Genomic DNA, 16,725 nt, shown 5'->3' on the forward strand with positions numbered 1-16,725 from the left:
TAGAGAGGGAGATAAAAGGAAGGATATCTGCAGCCCTGCTTCACCACTCGCAAAGCTCTCCCCCTGCAGGTGGGAACTGGGGGCTTGAACCCAGCTCCTTGCGCTCTGTAACACGTGCGCTCAATCAGGTGCGCCACTACCCGACCCTCAGTGTTCTTTTTCAAAGTCCTGTCTCCTTTTAATTAACAATCGCACTGGTCCTGAATCACCTGAAATATACAGATGTGCCCACAGGGCTGCAATTCTCTGGTTTTCATGGCAAAAAAAAAAAAAAATCACTCTTGTGGCCTCATTGTCCTCATGCTCATTTAAACATCTTTTTGTTGTTGTTTGGTTTTGTTTGTTCATTTTTGCTCAGAGCCTCTGGCATGAAAGTCTTTTGCACAGTCATTCTGTGGTCTCCCAGGCCAACCCTAGCCCCCCAAAGTTCTACTTTGTTCCCAGGGAAATACTTCAGAGCCTCCTCAACCAAGCCACACAGTGGTCTCCCCAGCCCCTTCTTTTGATTTTTTGAAGGGGAGAGTGAGGAGGAAGAGACGGAGAGGGATAGAAACCACAGCACCAGTGCACACGCACGAAGATCCCCCAATGGCACCCAGGGTCCCCGCACTTGGGAGGAGGGTCTCAAACCCAGCCTCCAACCACTCAGGGGAGGCCTCTGCTCTACTAGGCTCGTTATTTCCCAGCTCTCAAACTGTGAGTAGGGTGTATTTTTCTCAGACTCCAGAGCTCTGCTCAGTCCCAGCACAAACAGTGTGGGATTGGACCTGGGACAGCATGTGTGCAAGTTGGGAGCTCTGAGACAGGCACCCCCCTCTGACCCGCTCTGCTGAGTTCCTCAGTCAACTGGATCCTGTCACCTAGCTTTCCCACCCTTCTAAGAAAATCACTGCTGGGGAGTCGGGCGGTAGCGCAGTGGGTTAGGCACACGTGGCACAAAGTGCAAGGACCCAAGTAAAGATCCTGGTTCGAGCCCCCAGCTCCACACCTGCAGGGGAATCGCTTCACAGGCGGTCGGTCAAGCAGGTCTGCAGGTGTCTATCTTTCTCTGCCCCTCTGTCTTCTCCTCCTCTCCATTTCTCTCTGTGCTATCCAACAACAACATCAATAATAACAATAATAACTACAATAAAAAATACAAGGGCAACAAAAGGGAAAATAAATTTTTTTAAAAATCACTGCTAGCAGGACAGCACTGTCATCCGGGTGCCTTCACCCATCCCCATAAGCTGCACGACTCTGTCTCTGCTAATACTTCCCCCCAAGCACCGGCTGGGTCTCCTCCCTGTGGACCCCAGGACCCCCAGACTGTACATCCGGTAGCAAGCTGGACTCTCCACCTGGATACACATGTCAGCCAATGAAAGAACCAACCAACCACTTTCCACTCCCTCTCAGTCCCAGATGAGACAAAGACACTGACTCTTCCAGGGTTTTCTGTATCACAAGAAAGCGACAAACCAAAGTATTATCTGTGACTCCCTGCCATCAGCCATCAGCAAAGCCTGTCAAGTCCACTTTATCTTTTCATTCCTGTTTTGCACTCTGGCACATGTGGTCAATCTCGGGAGTTCATGCTTGAGATTGAGAGCCCAATGTTTAAGCCACTGGGAAAGCTCACCTCCCCCCCCCCCATGTTAACACTGGGGCTCCACTGCCCTACGATGTCTTTTTCACAGACAAAAAGACCACACACCACCAAAGCCAGGCTCAACTCTGGGCCTCACGTGTGGCAGTGCAGACACCTTTCCAGCCATCTTGCCAGCCTGAATTTATTTCTGCAATCCACTGGCTTAAACTTCTTTTCAAGGGTCCATCAATTCCTTTAGACCATAATTACCTAGGGCCGAGAGAGATTTATTTTTATTTTTACTTACTTACTTGCTTATTTATTTTTACCAGAGCACTGATCAGCTCTGGTTTATGGTGGTTTGGGGAACTGAACCTAGAGCTTTGGCACCTCAGGCATGAGAGTTTCTCTGCATAACCATTATGCTATAACCATTATGCTATAACCATTATGCTATCTGCCCCCCCCCCTGAAAGGTATTTTAATGGAATCCAGGCTGTGCTTGTAGTCAGTGATCACCCAGGTGTGGAAGACGGTTTCTTTCCTGTTCAAACCTCTCAGTGAAGTGTAAGCAAAGCCCAGACTCCTCAGCCATTGTTAACAAGGCCTGTACTGTGTGTCCCTCACTACTGAATAACTCCAGGCCCACCTGCCCACACTAACCCTTACACTTCTCTTAAGTGTTTAAAAGCAAGAATCTTGGGCTGGGGAGATAGCATAATGGTGTTCCAGAAAGCTTTTCACACCTGACAAAAAGATCCCAGGTTCAATACTCAGCACCACCAGAAGCCAAAAAAAAGAAAAAGATAAAAATCAAGTTCTCCAAAACCATTCTTTCAAAACCATGGTCCTCTAGTCTTCATCGAAAACTACATTCTAACAATCCATTAAATCTAAAACAATTTTTTTTTCCTTTTGCCTCCACCATTATCACTGGCACTCAGTGCTCCCGGAGACAGTTTCCTTTTTATTATTATTTTTTTAATTGGATAGGGCAGAAATTGAGAAGAGGGAGTCGGGCAGTAGCGCAGCGGGTTAAGTGCAGGTGGCACAAAGTGCAAAGACCAGCAGCATAAGGATCCCGGTTCGAGCCCCAGCTCCCCACCTGCAGGGGAGCCGCTTCACAGGCAGCAAAGCAGGTCTGCAGGTGTCTTTCTCTCCTCACCCTCTGTCTTCCCCTCTTCTCTCCATTTCTCTCGGTCCTATCCAACAACAACGACATCATTAATAACAACAGTAACTACAACAATAAAACAACAATGGCAACAAAAGGGAATAAATATTTTTTAAAAAGGAAAGAAATTGGGAGTTGGGCGGTAGTGCAGTGGGTTAAGTGCATGTGGCGCCAAGCACAAGGACCCGTGTAAGGATCCGGGTTCGAGCCCCTGGCTCTCCACCTGCAGGGGAGTCGGCTTCACAGGCAGTGAAGCAGGTCTGCAGGTGTCTATCTTTCTCTCCCTGTATTACCCTCCTCTCTCCATTTCTCTCTGTCCTATCCAACAACAACATCAATAACTACAACAATAAAACAAGGGCAACAAGGGAATCAATAAATGTTTAAAAAAAAAGAAATTGAGAAGAGAGGGGGAGACAGAGAGGAGAAAGACAGACAGAGACACCTGCAGACCTGCTTCACTGTGAAGCTTCCCCCCTGCAGGTAGGGAGCCGGGGTTTCGAACCCGAATCCTAGTGCTTCATACTATGTGCGCTAAACCCAGTGTGTCATCGCCTGGCCCCCTGAAAACTACATCCTAACCATCTGTTGGATCTAAAACAGAATTTTCTACCACTCTTGTCAACTGCATGTGTGCCTGCCCCTCCCATCAGTGGATTCCACAGCCCTCGCCCACTGCCCACTAGGCTTGAGGTGCCAGGGGAAGAGAAACACTCCCATGACTTATCAGATAAACAGGAGCAGGAGCAGGGCTCTCAAGCCTGAAGCCCTGAGTTCAGTCCCTGGCAACCCATGTGTCAGAGTGGTGCTCTAATCCTCTTACCCCTCTCTCTCACAAATAAACAGATCCTGAAACTAAAATAGAGCAAGATGGGGGGGGGGGGGGGCAGGCACACTGAACAGTGGAAGAAGATGAGGTCCTGAGTTGGGGAATAGTCCCCCAGCATCCTCTGTGCCAGAGTGATGCTCGGGCTCCCTCTTTCTCTGTATTGTATGTTAATAAAGAAATACATTCCCCCTTGCCTCCAGGGTTATTGCTGGGGTTCCTTGCTGGCCAGAATTACAAATCCACTGCTCCTGGCAGCGCCCCCCTTTTTTTTCCACTTTCTATCTTACTGGATAGTAAAGAGAGAAATTGAGAGGGGAGGAGGAGACAGGGAGAGTTCAATCCCCCATACCACCACAAGCTAGAGCTTGAGCAGTGTTCTGGTAAAATAAAAATAAAAGAGAGGCCTGCAGACCAGTTTCACCACTAGTGAAGCATCCCTCTTGCCGGTGGTAAATAAATAAAATATTTTTAAAACAAATACAGTAAAGTCGCTATGGTGGCCCAGGATAGAAAGCTGGACTTACATGCATGAGGTCAAGTTCAAACCCCCCCCCCCCCCCCCGCAGCACCACATACGCCCAGCACCACTGATGCTCTGGTTCTCTCTCAAATACATAATTTTTTTTTAAAAATCATGGGAGTTGAGCAAACGCAGCAGGTTAAGCACATGTGGCACAAAGCTCAAGGACTGGCTTAAGGATCCCAGTTCAAGCCCCCGGCTCCCTACCTGCAGGGGAGTCGCTTCACAGGTGGTAAAGCAGTTCTGCAGGTATCTATCTTTCTTCCCCTCCTCTCTCCATTTCTCTGTCCTACCTAACAACGACATCAATATCAACAACAACAATAAAAAACAAGGGCAACAAAAGGGAAAACAAATAAGTATTAAAAATTTTTTGATCATTTTTTAAAAAGTCATTATGGTCTCCTCTAGCTTTCTGCACTAGAATACACACTGCAGGGAGTCGGGCGGTAGCGCAGTGGGTTAACCTCAGGCATGAGAGTCTGTTTGCACAACCACTATGCTATCTGCCCCAGCGCAGAAAATAAACTCTTAATCTGATACCCCCAGTTACTTTAAAGACATCAAATTACAAAGACCCTACAAAAGGGTCCAGACAGGACACATTTCACCAAGCATGGGAGGTTGGGTTTGAACCTCCAGGTGGGGGAGGGGGGGTGTCTATCTCTCTCCCTCACTGTTTCCATCTGTGATTGAAAGAAAAAAGAAGAAAGCAAGAGGAGAGGAGGTGTGGTCTACAGAAGAACCCAGCATTTATTCCAGCAGGACTGTCTGAGGACTGCCGACTTGACTTAAATTCTCTAGTCACTCCTGTCGAGGAGCAGGTTGACCATTCATTCTAAGGGCTCCTCCTCACGACGCCACACTGCTAGTCCGGAGGCTGGGAATTAGGTGCTTCCAAGCTTTAGACACTCAGATAGATCCAGGAGCAACACAGTACTTCCTCCTTAAGGCCCATCTTAACTTTGCCAGATGCATTCTGGTAAAAAAAAATCACTTTGCCAGGTAAGATCTGGAGTCTTGCCTGCAGTGCTCACTAAGAAGTGACATCCCAGACTCCCGGACACACCGCAGACGTCAGCTTCTATAAGCAGCACCCCGGTTGTTATCACTCATGACTGCCATCAGCAGCAAACCAACACTGACTGACGGCTTTAAGTCAATAAATCACCATACAACCGTAAACTAGAACGTGCAAGCAACCTGAAGGCATCAGGAGAGAACTAAGTTACCCAATTCTATTAAAAGCATGACTGTAAATATACATCGAGAGCTAGAAGTAACTACTTCAGTGCGGCTGTTGCTCCAGCACATACTGGTTGTCGTCTGTGAAATAGTCCATTAGAGAAACCTGCCAACCTGCCAACCACACCTTTAAACACCCTCCAGGGATGGGGTGAGGATGCAGGGCTAGAACACACGTTTGACCTGGGTTCAAACCCCCCTCCCCAGATACCTACAGGAGAAGGGAGAGGCTCACCAGGGCTGGAGATAACCCTCCTCCTGTCTCCTCTCCCTCCTCTCTAGTTCTGTCATAAGAAAGATAAATAAATACCGACCTCAAAGTGCTTCTTCCACTAGTAGACATTCCCAAAGGAGCAATCCCCGCCTCATGTATCACAACTTAAAATTTTTTCTTTTCTTTTTTTAAAATATTTATTTATTCCCTTTTGTTGCCCTTGTTGCTTCATTGTTGTAGTTATTATTGTTGTTGTTGATGTCATTGTTAGATAGGACAGAGAGAAATGGAGAGAGGAGAGGAAGACAGAGAGGGGGAGAGAAAGAGATACCTGCAGACCTGCTTCACTGCTTGTGATGCGACTCCCCTGCAGGTGGGGAGCTGGGGGCTGCAACAGGGACCCTTGCGCTTCACACCATGTGTGCTTGACCCACTGTGCTACCGCCCAACTCCCAGAAAATTTCTTTTCTTAGCGTTTATGTATGAGAGAGGAGGAAGACAAAGAACGCCAGAGCATCACTACCCACTGCACCACTCCCCGGCCACTGAAAACGCTGTTAAAATAAATACATACATACTTACATATGGGGGGGGAAGAGGACAACACTTAAAAATCCTTGGTTCCCATGTCCAGGGAGGTGGCGCCGTGGATAAAGTATTAGACTCTCAAGCATGAGGTCCTGATTTCAATCCTCAGTGTTGCGTGCACCAGAGTGATGCCCTGGCTTTTTTTCCCTCCTCTCTCATTAATAAACAAACACATCTTTACTTAATATGGGTGGAGGGGGCCAGGTGGTGGCACGTCTGGTTGAGCCCCAACGTATTACAATGTGCAAGGACCCGGGTTCGAGCCCACCCCCCCACCCACCCCCAGCCCCCACCCCTGCAGGAGCTTTACTGTCTCTCTGCTCCTCTCTATCATGGCCTTCCCCCTTGATTTCTGGCTGTCTCTATCCAAGAAATAAAGATAATTAAAAAAATAAAAGAAGGGTGGAGGAGGAGGAAGGAGAAAAGACAGAATAGAATTACATTAAAACTTTTCTCCAATGGAAGCTGACCTGAAAAATTAACATCTGGTAATACTAGTGTTTCAGTGACCATCAGCTACTCAGAAGCAGCTGAGAGGTGAAGCGATGCTGAATTCAACAGTTAAACCCCGAGTTCAAGCCCTGGGATCGAATATGCCAGAGTGGTGCTCTGGTTCTCTTTCTCATCAACAAATAAATGTGAAAATTAAAAAAAAAAAAAAAGGGGGGGAAACAGGCGGATCCAGCCACCTGTCCCCATCTGTAGAAAAAAAGCTTCACAAGTGGTGGAGCAGTGCAGCAAGTGTCTCTTCCTCACTAGCTCTTCCTTCCCTGTTGATTTCTGTCTCTAGACAATAAATAAGGATCCGGGTTCGAGCTCCCAGCTCCCCACCTGCAGGGGGTCGCTTCTCAAGAGGTGAAGCAGGTGTCGTTCTCTCCCCCTTTCTGTCTTCCCCTCCTCTCCATTTCTCTGTCCTACCCAACAATGACATCAATAACAAGTACTACTACAACAAAAAAACAAGGGCAACAAAAGGGGAAATTTAAAAAAAGATTAAAAATCACATTTAAAAAAATTTTTCAAAAGGGGGGCTGGGCGGTGACGCAGCGGGTTAAGCGGACATGGCGCAAGGAGGTGCAAGGGTCGGCTCAAGGATCCCGGTTCGAGCCCCCCCCCCCATCTGCAGGGGGGTAGCTTTACAAGCAGTGAAGCAGGTGTCTATCTTTCTCTCCCCATCTTCCCCTCCTCTCTCCATTTCTCTCTGTCTTAGCCAACAACAACGACAGCAATAACAACAATAATGACGACAACAATAAACAAGGGCAACAAAAGGAGAAAAATAATACATAATCTAAAAAATTAAATTAAAAAAAAGGCGGGGTAGACAGCATGATAGTTATGCAGACACTCTCCTGCCTGAGGTTTCAAAGTCCCAGGTTCAAATCCTCACACCACCATAAGCCAGAACTGAGCAGTGCTATTTACTTAGTTGAGGGACAGCAAAATAGCTCACTTGGACATTGTGCTGTTACGTTTTCTCCTGTGCATGACCTAGGTTCCAGCCCCGTCCCCACTGCCATTGAAGGAAGCTTCAATGCAGTGATCTTTCTTTCTCTCCTTCTCTCATTCTTTCTGCATCTATCTAAATAATAATAAAGACAGTATTGAAAAGCTATGGCAGAGTCCCACAAGCAATCTATTACTCCATCGATGTGCTGGAATGCGGCCCCTCCTTGTAGAATAAATAATTCTTCATTCAGTAACTTCTCCAAAGCATCTCAAAGCAGATTGCCACCACCAAGCCCCTGATACACTTCCATCTCTCTCTCTCTGACACACACACACACACACACACACACACCCCACACCAAGTTGCAGGATAAAATGTCAAGGAGCAGCATTGCAAGTTCCCTACTTGCAGGGAGGAAGGAGCAAGATTCCGCGCTGCCAGATGCGGCCTGTCAGGCCCAGGCTCCTCTCACAGCCCGGGGCAGGGGGGCCTCCCGCGGACGTCGCGCTGCTGGGGGAACAGACAGCCGCGGGGTCCCGGGCAGGGCCGGCGGCCGTGCTTCCTGCAGCGGCGAGCTGAGCTGCAGCCACCAAGAAAAAGCAAAGTCCCTCTGGGAGGAGGCAAATCGCCCGGGACCACGGCGACGTCACACATCCCGCTGGATGTGCTTTCTGCACATCAGAGGACGCCTGTTTTTAGAAACCACTTTTTTTTTTTTTACAGAGAAAAAAAAAGTGAAGGTGGCAGAACTTTCAACTCAAAGCTGAAGAAGCCCGTGTTCGAACAGAGAAGATGCTGCTGAGTCCCAGAGCCCGGCTCTGCGTCCCTAACACACGGCCGTAAGGGGGAGGGGGGAGTCACTCCTCACTTGAAATGCAAAAATCAAACAACAAGCAACCAAAACACCAACCTCCCATCATCACCGTTTCAAAGCCGGGATGCCGCCACCGGCTTCTCGGAAGGACCCTCCCGCCCCCGCCCCAGCACCAACCCCTGCCTTTTGCTCATTGTTGTGGCTTCTCTGCCTCCCGGGGAGCCTGTCAGCTCGTCAACAAGCTGCAGCCCGGGCCCGGGAAGACGACTGGGGGTTGTGGGGTGGAGGGTGGGGGGCCACCCCGGCCCCGACCGCGGGGATGAGGGAGCGCAATCCGGGCCGCTTGGAGCAGCCGCGCGGGGGCAACCTCCAGAACTTAAGCGGGAGATCTGACTTAGGGAGAAAAATTAAAAAAGGAAAAAAGCAATGCAAATAAGAACGAAAGAAGAGCGGCGGCGGCGGCGGCGGATGTCCCCCTTCCCCGGGGCCCTTCCCGCCGGGACCCTTCCCGCCCGGGCTGCCATCGCCCGGGGCGCGCGCGGAGCCCCGGGGCGGCCCGCTGACAGCTGCCTGCGGCCCGCGAGCCCCCGCAGCCCGCGCCCCCGCCCCACCCGCGGGCGGCCAAAGGATACTCCCGGGTGCGGAAGGCCTCCTGCGTGTGCGCGATGGTGTAGAGCGGCTCCTCGCCGGGCGGCGGCTTGACCAGCGGGAAGGGCTTGCGGCCCAGCAGCGGCGCCATGGCGGCGGGAGCCCGCGGCGCACACTAGGCCCCGGGCCGGAGCGGGCGCCTGGCGCCGGGCGCGGTGGGGGAGGGGACGGGGGAGAGGGCGGCGCGAACTCGGCTCCTTCAGTGCCCGCGCCGCGGCGCGCCGCCCATCGACGGGACCCGCGAGGGGCGCCCCACTCCCGCGCGCGCCTCGCCGCGCCTCCCCGCACGCTCCGGCGCGCCTCCGCCGTGGCTTAACCGCGTCCGCCAGTCACGACTCCCTTCTCAGCGGCACCGGAGGAAATTATTGAAAAATGGCGGGAGATTCCCCTCCTCCCCCCCGCCCGGCCGGCGCGCACATTAACTTGCTCGCCCCGTGGCGCCGGTGGCGAAGGCGCCCATTGGCGAAAGGCGGGCCAGGGCTCGTAGCCTATTGGCTGCGGGCGGCCGCCGCTCAGCACTCGGGTCCCGCCCCCTTCCCCCGCCGCGTAGTTAGGTTGCAGCGCAGCAGAGGGCAGTATGCAGAGGTGAAAGGTCACGTTATGTAAGCGCGGTGGCGGGCGCGCGGGCCTCGAGTGGCCCAGTTGGAAGGACGCGGCTCCGGGTGGAAAAAAAAACAACACGGGGGATTCGAAAAGGTCAGGTCTGAGCAGCCTCCACGCGCAGCCAGACACTGCGCCATCTGTCACCGGCGGCGACACCGACATCCGGGAACCACTGTCCGTGCGGTGCGCCGAGGGGGAGGGGGAGCGCGCGGCCAGGGGCTTTGTCTTTCCACTTAGGCTCCGCCCCTTTCTTAAAGGTGCCGCGTTCAGCCACGCCCTGGCGCTCGCGGAGGGGCGGGGGGCGGGGGGGATGGAGGGTTGGCGGGAAGCCGCGGGAGAGCTGAGCTCTCTGCCAAGGTTCTCCCTGCAGGGGAGGAGAAGCTGGATCCCCGAATCTTGCTCCTCCTGGACGCGAGAGCGCTTGCCATGTGAATATCAGTATGACGAGCGCCCCAAGGGGCTCGGAAAGATGATATAGAAGCTTCTTTGGAAAAATGCATGAATGGACGTGATTGTAGACTCATCCAGAGCTGGGGAGACAGCCTAATGGTCATGCAAAAGACTCTCAAGCCTGAGACTCTGACGTGCCAGGTTCAGTCTTCAGCACCACCGTATGCCACAGCTGAGCAGTGCTCTAGTTAAAAAATAAATAAATAAATAGAAGGGAAAACACAAAGCAGAAGTTGGACTGGAGCTGGTGTATTGCACAAAAGTAGAGGACTCTGGGGTGGGGGCGGGGGGGGGGTCGTGATGGCAGAGGATCACCTAGGTAGGGGGGGTTAGAGTGTTACGTGGAAAACTGAGAAATGTTACACATGTACCAACTACTGTATTTTACTGTCGACAGTGAACCATTAATCCCCCCAATAAATAAATTTTAAAAAGAGAGACATCTATTCATGCTCATAATCTTCAGTAGCACATATAATTTTTCCAGACCCTGTGCCAGATGCCAGGAGGAGAGGCAGGAAAAAGTAAGATACAGACTGCCTGGGGTGTGAGGACAGCCTCTATGTCCAAAATGTATCACAACCAGGAAAACACTCCGTAATAACGCTCAGGGTGATAACATAACACTTACCCAAAAAGACTTTCATGCTTGAGGTACCAAAGTTCCTAGGTTTCCCACTGCTCCAGTGGACAGTATAATGGTGATGCAAAAAGACTGATGCTTGTGGTTCTCTAGTCCCAAATTCAATTCTCAGCACCACCAGAGCCCAGCAGTGCTCTGCTGTCTCTGAGTCTCACTCTTTATCTCTCTCATTGAAATAAATAAAAACATTAAATGAATCGTTTTTTTAATATTTATTTTCCCTTTTGTTGCCCTTGTTTTATTGTTGTAGTTATTGTTGTTGTTATTGATGTCGTCATTATTGAATAGGACAGAGAGAAATGGAGAGAGGAGGGGAAGACAGAGAGGGGGAGAGAAAGACAGACAACTGCAGACCTGCTTCACCTCTTGTGTTAGGCGAATGTGATAACCACTACACTACGGAAACTGCTTCACCTCTTGTAAGGGCTCGAACTGGGATCTTTATGCTGGTCCTTGCGTTTTGCACCACCTGCACGAACCCACTGTGCTACTGCCCAACTCCCTAAATGAATCCTTAAAAAAAGGAAAAGGACAGAAAAAAAAAGAAAGAAAAAAAAAACAGAGCCAGGCAGTGGTGCACCTGGTTAAGTTCACATAGTGCTGAGCACAGGGCCCCAGGTCCACGCCTGCAAGTCCCCACCTTCAGGGGAGGTCACTTCACAAGAGGTAACGCAGGTTTGCAAATGCCTTATCTTTCTATTTACCTGTTCTCTCTCTGTCCTGTCCAATAACAGCAATAATAACAACAACAACAAATAGAGAAAATGGCCTCCAGGAGCAGTGGATTCATAGTGCAGGCACCGAGCCCCAGTGATAACCCTGTAGGCAAATATATATATATAATTAAAAGAAAAATAGTAATTGAAGGGGAAGGGAGGGAGACACTTGTAGCTCTGTTTCACCATTTGTCCATAACCTGTCTGTCACTATCCAAAAAATGAATTAATATTTTTTTAAAAACTCTGGGTTCAGCGGGAAGCAATTACAGAAGCCAGACCTTTCACTTTCTGCAACCCACAGTGACCTTGGGTCCATACTCCCAGAGGGTTAAAGAATGGGAAAACTATCAGGGGAGGGAATGGAATATAGAGATCTGGTGGTGGGAACTGTGTGGAGTTGTACCCTTCCTATCCTACGGTTTTGTTAATGTCTCCTTTTTAAAATAAATAAATAAACAAATAAATAAGAAATTCTAAAAAAAAAAAAAAACTCGGGGGGTCCCCAGGAGGTGGTGCACCTGGATAAGTGCACATATTACAGTGCACAAGGACCCAGGTTCAAGTCCCTGGTTCCCACTTGCAGGGGGAAAGCTTCATGAGTGCTGAAGCAAGGCTGCAGGTGTCTCTCTGTCTCTTTATCTCCCTTTTCCATCTCAATTTCTTTCTGTTTCTATCCAATAATAAATAAATAGAATTATTAAAAAAGAAAGAAAGAAAACTCTTGGAGCTGGGGAAGACAGCATAATGGTGATGCAAAGAGACTCTCGTGCCTGAGACTCAAAAGTCCCAGGTTCACTCCCCAGCACCACCATTAGCCAGAGCTGAGCAGGGCTCTGGTAACAAAAAAAAAAAAAAAACACCACCTGGTGACAAAAAAAAAAGGGGGGGGATATAGAGTGATGGGCTCAGTTTCAGCCACAAGAATCAGAGGTGTTCAAGAGAACCAGTCAGAAAACACCTGGAAATACTGAAGAGGGAAGTAGAAGCTAGAGGTGGGCTTGTGGTCAGCAGCAGGAGCCCCACAGTGAGAACCTCTGAGGAGAGCAGTACTCACCCAGGACAGGAAGGGCAGCTGGCTTTCTTTCCTTTTCGGTGTTTCTTTGATTTTTTTTTTTCTTTTTCTTTCTTTCCTCCAGGATTATTGCTGGGGCTTGGTGCCTGCACTACAAACCCATTGCTCCTGGAGGCCCTTTTGTTGCCCTTGTTGTTTATCATTGTTGTTGTTATTTTTTTAAATATTTTTATTTATTGATTCCCTTTTGTTGCCCTTGTTGTTTTATTGTTGTAGTTATTATTGTTGTTGTTGTTGTTGGATAGGACAGAGAGAAATGGAGAGAGGAGGGGAAGACAGAGGGAGTGAGAAAGATAGACACCTGCAGACCTGCTTCACCACTTGTGAAGCGACTCCCCTTCAGGTGGGCCTTCAGGTGGGGAGCCAAGGGATGGAGCTGGGAACCTTACACTGGTCCTCTCCAAATGCTGGAGAGGGTGTGGGGTCAAAGGATCCCTCCTGCACTGCTGGTGGGAATGTCAATTGGTCCAACCTCTGTGGAGAACAGTCTGGAGAACTCTCAGAAGGCTAGAAATGGACCTACCCTATGACCCTGCAATTCCCCTCCTGGGGATATAGCCTAAGGAACCCAACACATCCATCCAAAAAGATCTGTGTACACATATGTTCTTGGCAGCACAATTTGTAATAGCCAAAACCTGGAAGCAACCCAGGTGTGTAACAACAGAGGAGTGGCTGAGCAAGTTGTGGTCTATATACACAATGGAATGCTACTCAGCTATAAAAAATGGTGACTTCACCGTTTTCAGCCGATCTTGGATGGACCTTGAAAAATTCATGTTAAGTGAAATAAGTCAGAAATAGAAGGATGAACATGGGATGACCTCACTCTAGGCAGAAGTTGAAAAACAAGATCAGAAGAGCAAACACAAGTAGAACCTGTACTGGAATTGGCGTACTGCACCAAAGTAAAAGACTCTGGGGTGGGGGTGGGGGGGCAGAATACAGATCCAAGAAGGATGACAGAGGTCCTAGTGGGGAGTGTATTGTTAAATGGAAAACTGGGAAATGTTATGCATGTACAAACTATTGTATTTACTGTCAAATGTAAAGCATTAAAGAAAATAAAAATTAAAAAAAAACTATATTGGGAGCAAAAAAAAAAAAAGGTTTTATTTGAGGGCCGGGTGGTGGCACACCTGGTTGAGTGCACATGTTACAGTGCACAAGGACCCAGGTTCAAGCCCCCAGTCCTCACATTTCCACTATAGAGCCTATATTTTCCCCAGTCCTAGATCCTTAGGGTGGGGCCCACTTTCCTGCATGCTTCTCTCAATTCATATCAAATAATATTGCATCCACCGATCCCAGCCTAATCAACGCAATGAGTGCCACCCCAGCATGCTTCACTTCAGACTGTGTCAGAGACTTCAGGTGTGCAATGACAACCCTTCAGCTTCCTCACTCGGGTGAGACCTTTCCTTTCTTTTCTTTTTTTTTAAAGATTTCTTTTAATCATATTTTTAAATTTTTGCTTTGTGTCCCAGTTAGCATTTTGAGCATGCTCTTTCTTTTTAAAGATTTTATTTATTTATTAATGAGAAAGATAGGAGGAGAGAGAAAGAACCAGCCATCACTCTGGCACATGTGCTGCTGGGGATCGAACCTAGGACCTCATGCTTGAGAGTCCAAAGCCTTATCACTGCGCCACCTCCCGGACCAGGAGACCTTTCCTTTCATAGGATTCTCTAATTCCACTCCAGGTAGTCCATTCCCCAATAAAGTCCCCAAACCTAGATATAGACTAGGTCCCCTGAGATAGTGCATATGTTCACACATGTCCATAAACCAGGGAAAAATATATATCTGAAAGCAGAAGTACACAAGAGTCTGCAGTGAGTACCCCCCAACACTTCATCTGCACTATTCCAGCCTTTAGGTCCATGATTGTTCAACAATTTGTTTGGCTTTGTATGTTAACTCTCTTTTCAGCCACCAGGTTCTGAATGCCAGCATGATGCCAACCAGACTTCCCTGGACCCCACCAATGTGTCCTGGAGCTCTGCTTCCCCAGAGACCCACCCTACTAGGGAAAGAAAGAGGCAAACTGGGAGTATGGATCGACCAGTCAACACCCATGTTCATCGGAGAAGCAATTACAGAAGCCAGACCTTCCACCTTCTGCAACCCACAATGACCCTAGGTCCATACTCCCAGAGGGATAGAGAATGGGAAAGCTATCAGGGGAGGGGATGGGATATGGATCGGGTGGTGGGAATTGTGTGGACTTGTACCCCTCCTATCCTATGGTTTTGTTAATGTCTCCTTTCTTAAATTAAAACAGATCTTTTTGGATGGGTGTGTTGGGTTCCTTAGGATATATCCCCAGGAGAGGAATTGCAGAATCATAGGGTAGGTCCATTTCTAGCCTTCTGAGAGTTCTCCAGACTGTTCTCCACAGAGGTTGGACCACATGACACGAAGCACAAGGACTGGTGTAAGGATCCCGGTTCGAGTCCCCAGCTCCCCACCTGCAGGGGAGTCTCTTCACAAATGGTGAAGCAGGTCTGCAGGTGTCTTTTTCTCCCCCTCTGTCTTCCCCTCCTCTCTCCATTTCTCTCTGTCATATCCAACAACAATGACAACAATAATAACATACCAATACCCACAACATGATAAAAACAAGGGCAGGAGTTGGGAGGTAGTGCAGCTGGTTAAGCACAGGTGGCGCAAAGTGCAAGGACTGGCAGAAGGACCCTGGTTCAAGCCCCAGGCTCCCCACCTGTAGGGGAGTCGCTTCACAGGCAGTGAAGCAGGTCTGCAGGTGTCTATCTTTCTCTCCCCCTCTGTCTTCCCCTCCTCTCTCTGTTTCTCTCTGTCCTATCTGACAACGAATGACATCAACAATAACAATAATAACTGCAACAAGGCTACAACAAGGGCAACAAAAGGGGGAAAAATGGCCTCTAGGAGCAGTGGGTTCATGGTGCAGGCACTGATCTCCAGTAATAACCCTGGAGGAAAAAAAAAAGTTTTATCCAGTTCACCACTACTCAGGTCCTTTTAATTGTTGTAGTCACCAGGGCTTCAAAACTCCAAGTTTTCAGAGAGAGAGAAAGACAGCTAAATAGATATGAAAAAACATGGCACCAGAGCTTCCTCCAGTGCAGTGGGGGCTTGGTTAAACCTGGTTTGCACACATAGCAAAGTAGCACACTGGACAGGTAAGCTATCCTACCTGCCCAATATAATAGCTTTTTACTTTATTATTTAAAGTTTTTATTTATGGGGGCCAGGCGGTAGCACACCTGGTTGAGTGCATATGCTACAATGCTCAAGGACTGGGTTTCAAGCTCCCTGCCCCCACCTTTTGGGGGAAAGGTTCACAAATTGTGAAGCAGTTCTTCAAATGTCTCTCTCCCTCTCTATTTCCCAGCCTCCTCTCAATTTTTCTGTCTCTATCCAAATAAATAAATTTTTAAAAATATTTTATTTATTCATGAGAAAGACAGGAAGAGAGAGAGAAAGAACTAGACATCACTCTGGTATATGTGCTGCCGGGAAATTGAACTTGGGACCTCATGCTTGAGAGTCCAGTGCTTTATCCACTGTGCCATCTCCTGGACCGCAATAAATATTTTTAAAAACAATTTTTTTATAGCCTAGGGAGACAAAATTGTGGTTCTGCAAAATAACTTTCATGCCTGAGGCTCTGAGCTCCCATGTTCAATCCTCAGAACACCACAAGCCAGAATGAACAGTGCTTTGATAATAACAACAGGTGTAAAGTTTTGAGCCCGACTCCCCACCTGCAGGGGTGTCGCTTCACAAGCGGTGAAGCACATCTGCAGGTGTCTCTCTCCCTCTCTATCACCCCTTCCTTCTTGATTTCTGACTGTATCCAAAAAAAAAGATAACAAAAAATTTTAAAAAGAGATTTACTGTTTCCATGGCATGTTTTTTTTTTTTTTTTTTTTTTTTTTTACCAGAGCACTGCACAGCTCAGTCTTACGGTGGTGCAGGGAATTGAACCTAGGACTTCGGAGTCTCAGGGAATCTCTTTGCATAACTATTATGCTATTTACCCCCCCCTTTTTAGTATCTTTTTCAATATATTTATTCCCTTTATTGCCCTTGTTTTTTATTATTGTTGTAGTTATTATTGTTGTCGTTATTGATGTCATCATTGTTGGATAGGACAGAGAGAAATGGAGAGAGGAGGAGAAGACAGAGAGGGGGAGAGAAA

General features: G+C 48.6%; 1 protein-coding gene across 2 annotated transcripts in view; it reads right to left on the reverse strand.

Annotated features, from left to right (window-relative positions):
• BAZ1B (bromodomain adjacent to zinc finger domain 1B) overlaps nt 1-9,476 on the reverse strand; it is a 75,826-nt gene extending 66,350 nt beyond the window's left edge. The window contains exon 1 of one of the 2 annotated variants that reach the window (XM_060173482.1): nt 9,037-9,476. In XM_060173482.1, the coding sequence (XP_060029465.1) occupies nt 9,037-9,143 (107 nt within the window). In that variant the 5' untranslated portion in view covers nt 9,144-9,476. The remainder of the gene's footprint in view (nt 1-9,036) is intronic. The other variant, XM_060173483.1, reaches the window with a different exon arrangement.
• Between the last annotated feature and the right edge of the window lie 7,249 nt (nt 9,477-16,725).

The sequence above is a fragment of the Erinaceus europaeus genome, chromosome 15 (assembly GCF_950295315.1).
Source record: "Erinaceus europaeus chromosome 15, mEriEur2.1, whole genome shotgun sequence".
Lineage (NCBI taxonomy): Eukaryota > Metazoa > Chordata > Mammalia > Eulipotyphla > Erinaceidae > Erinaceus > Erinaceus europaeus.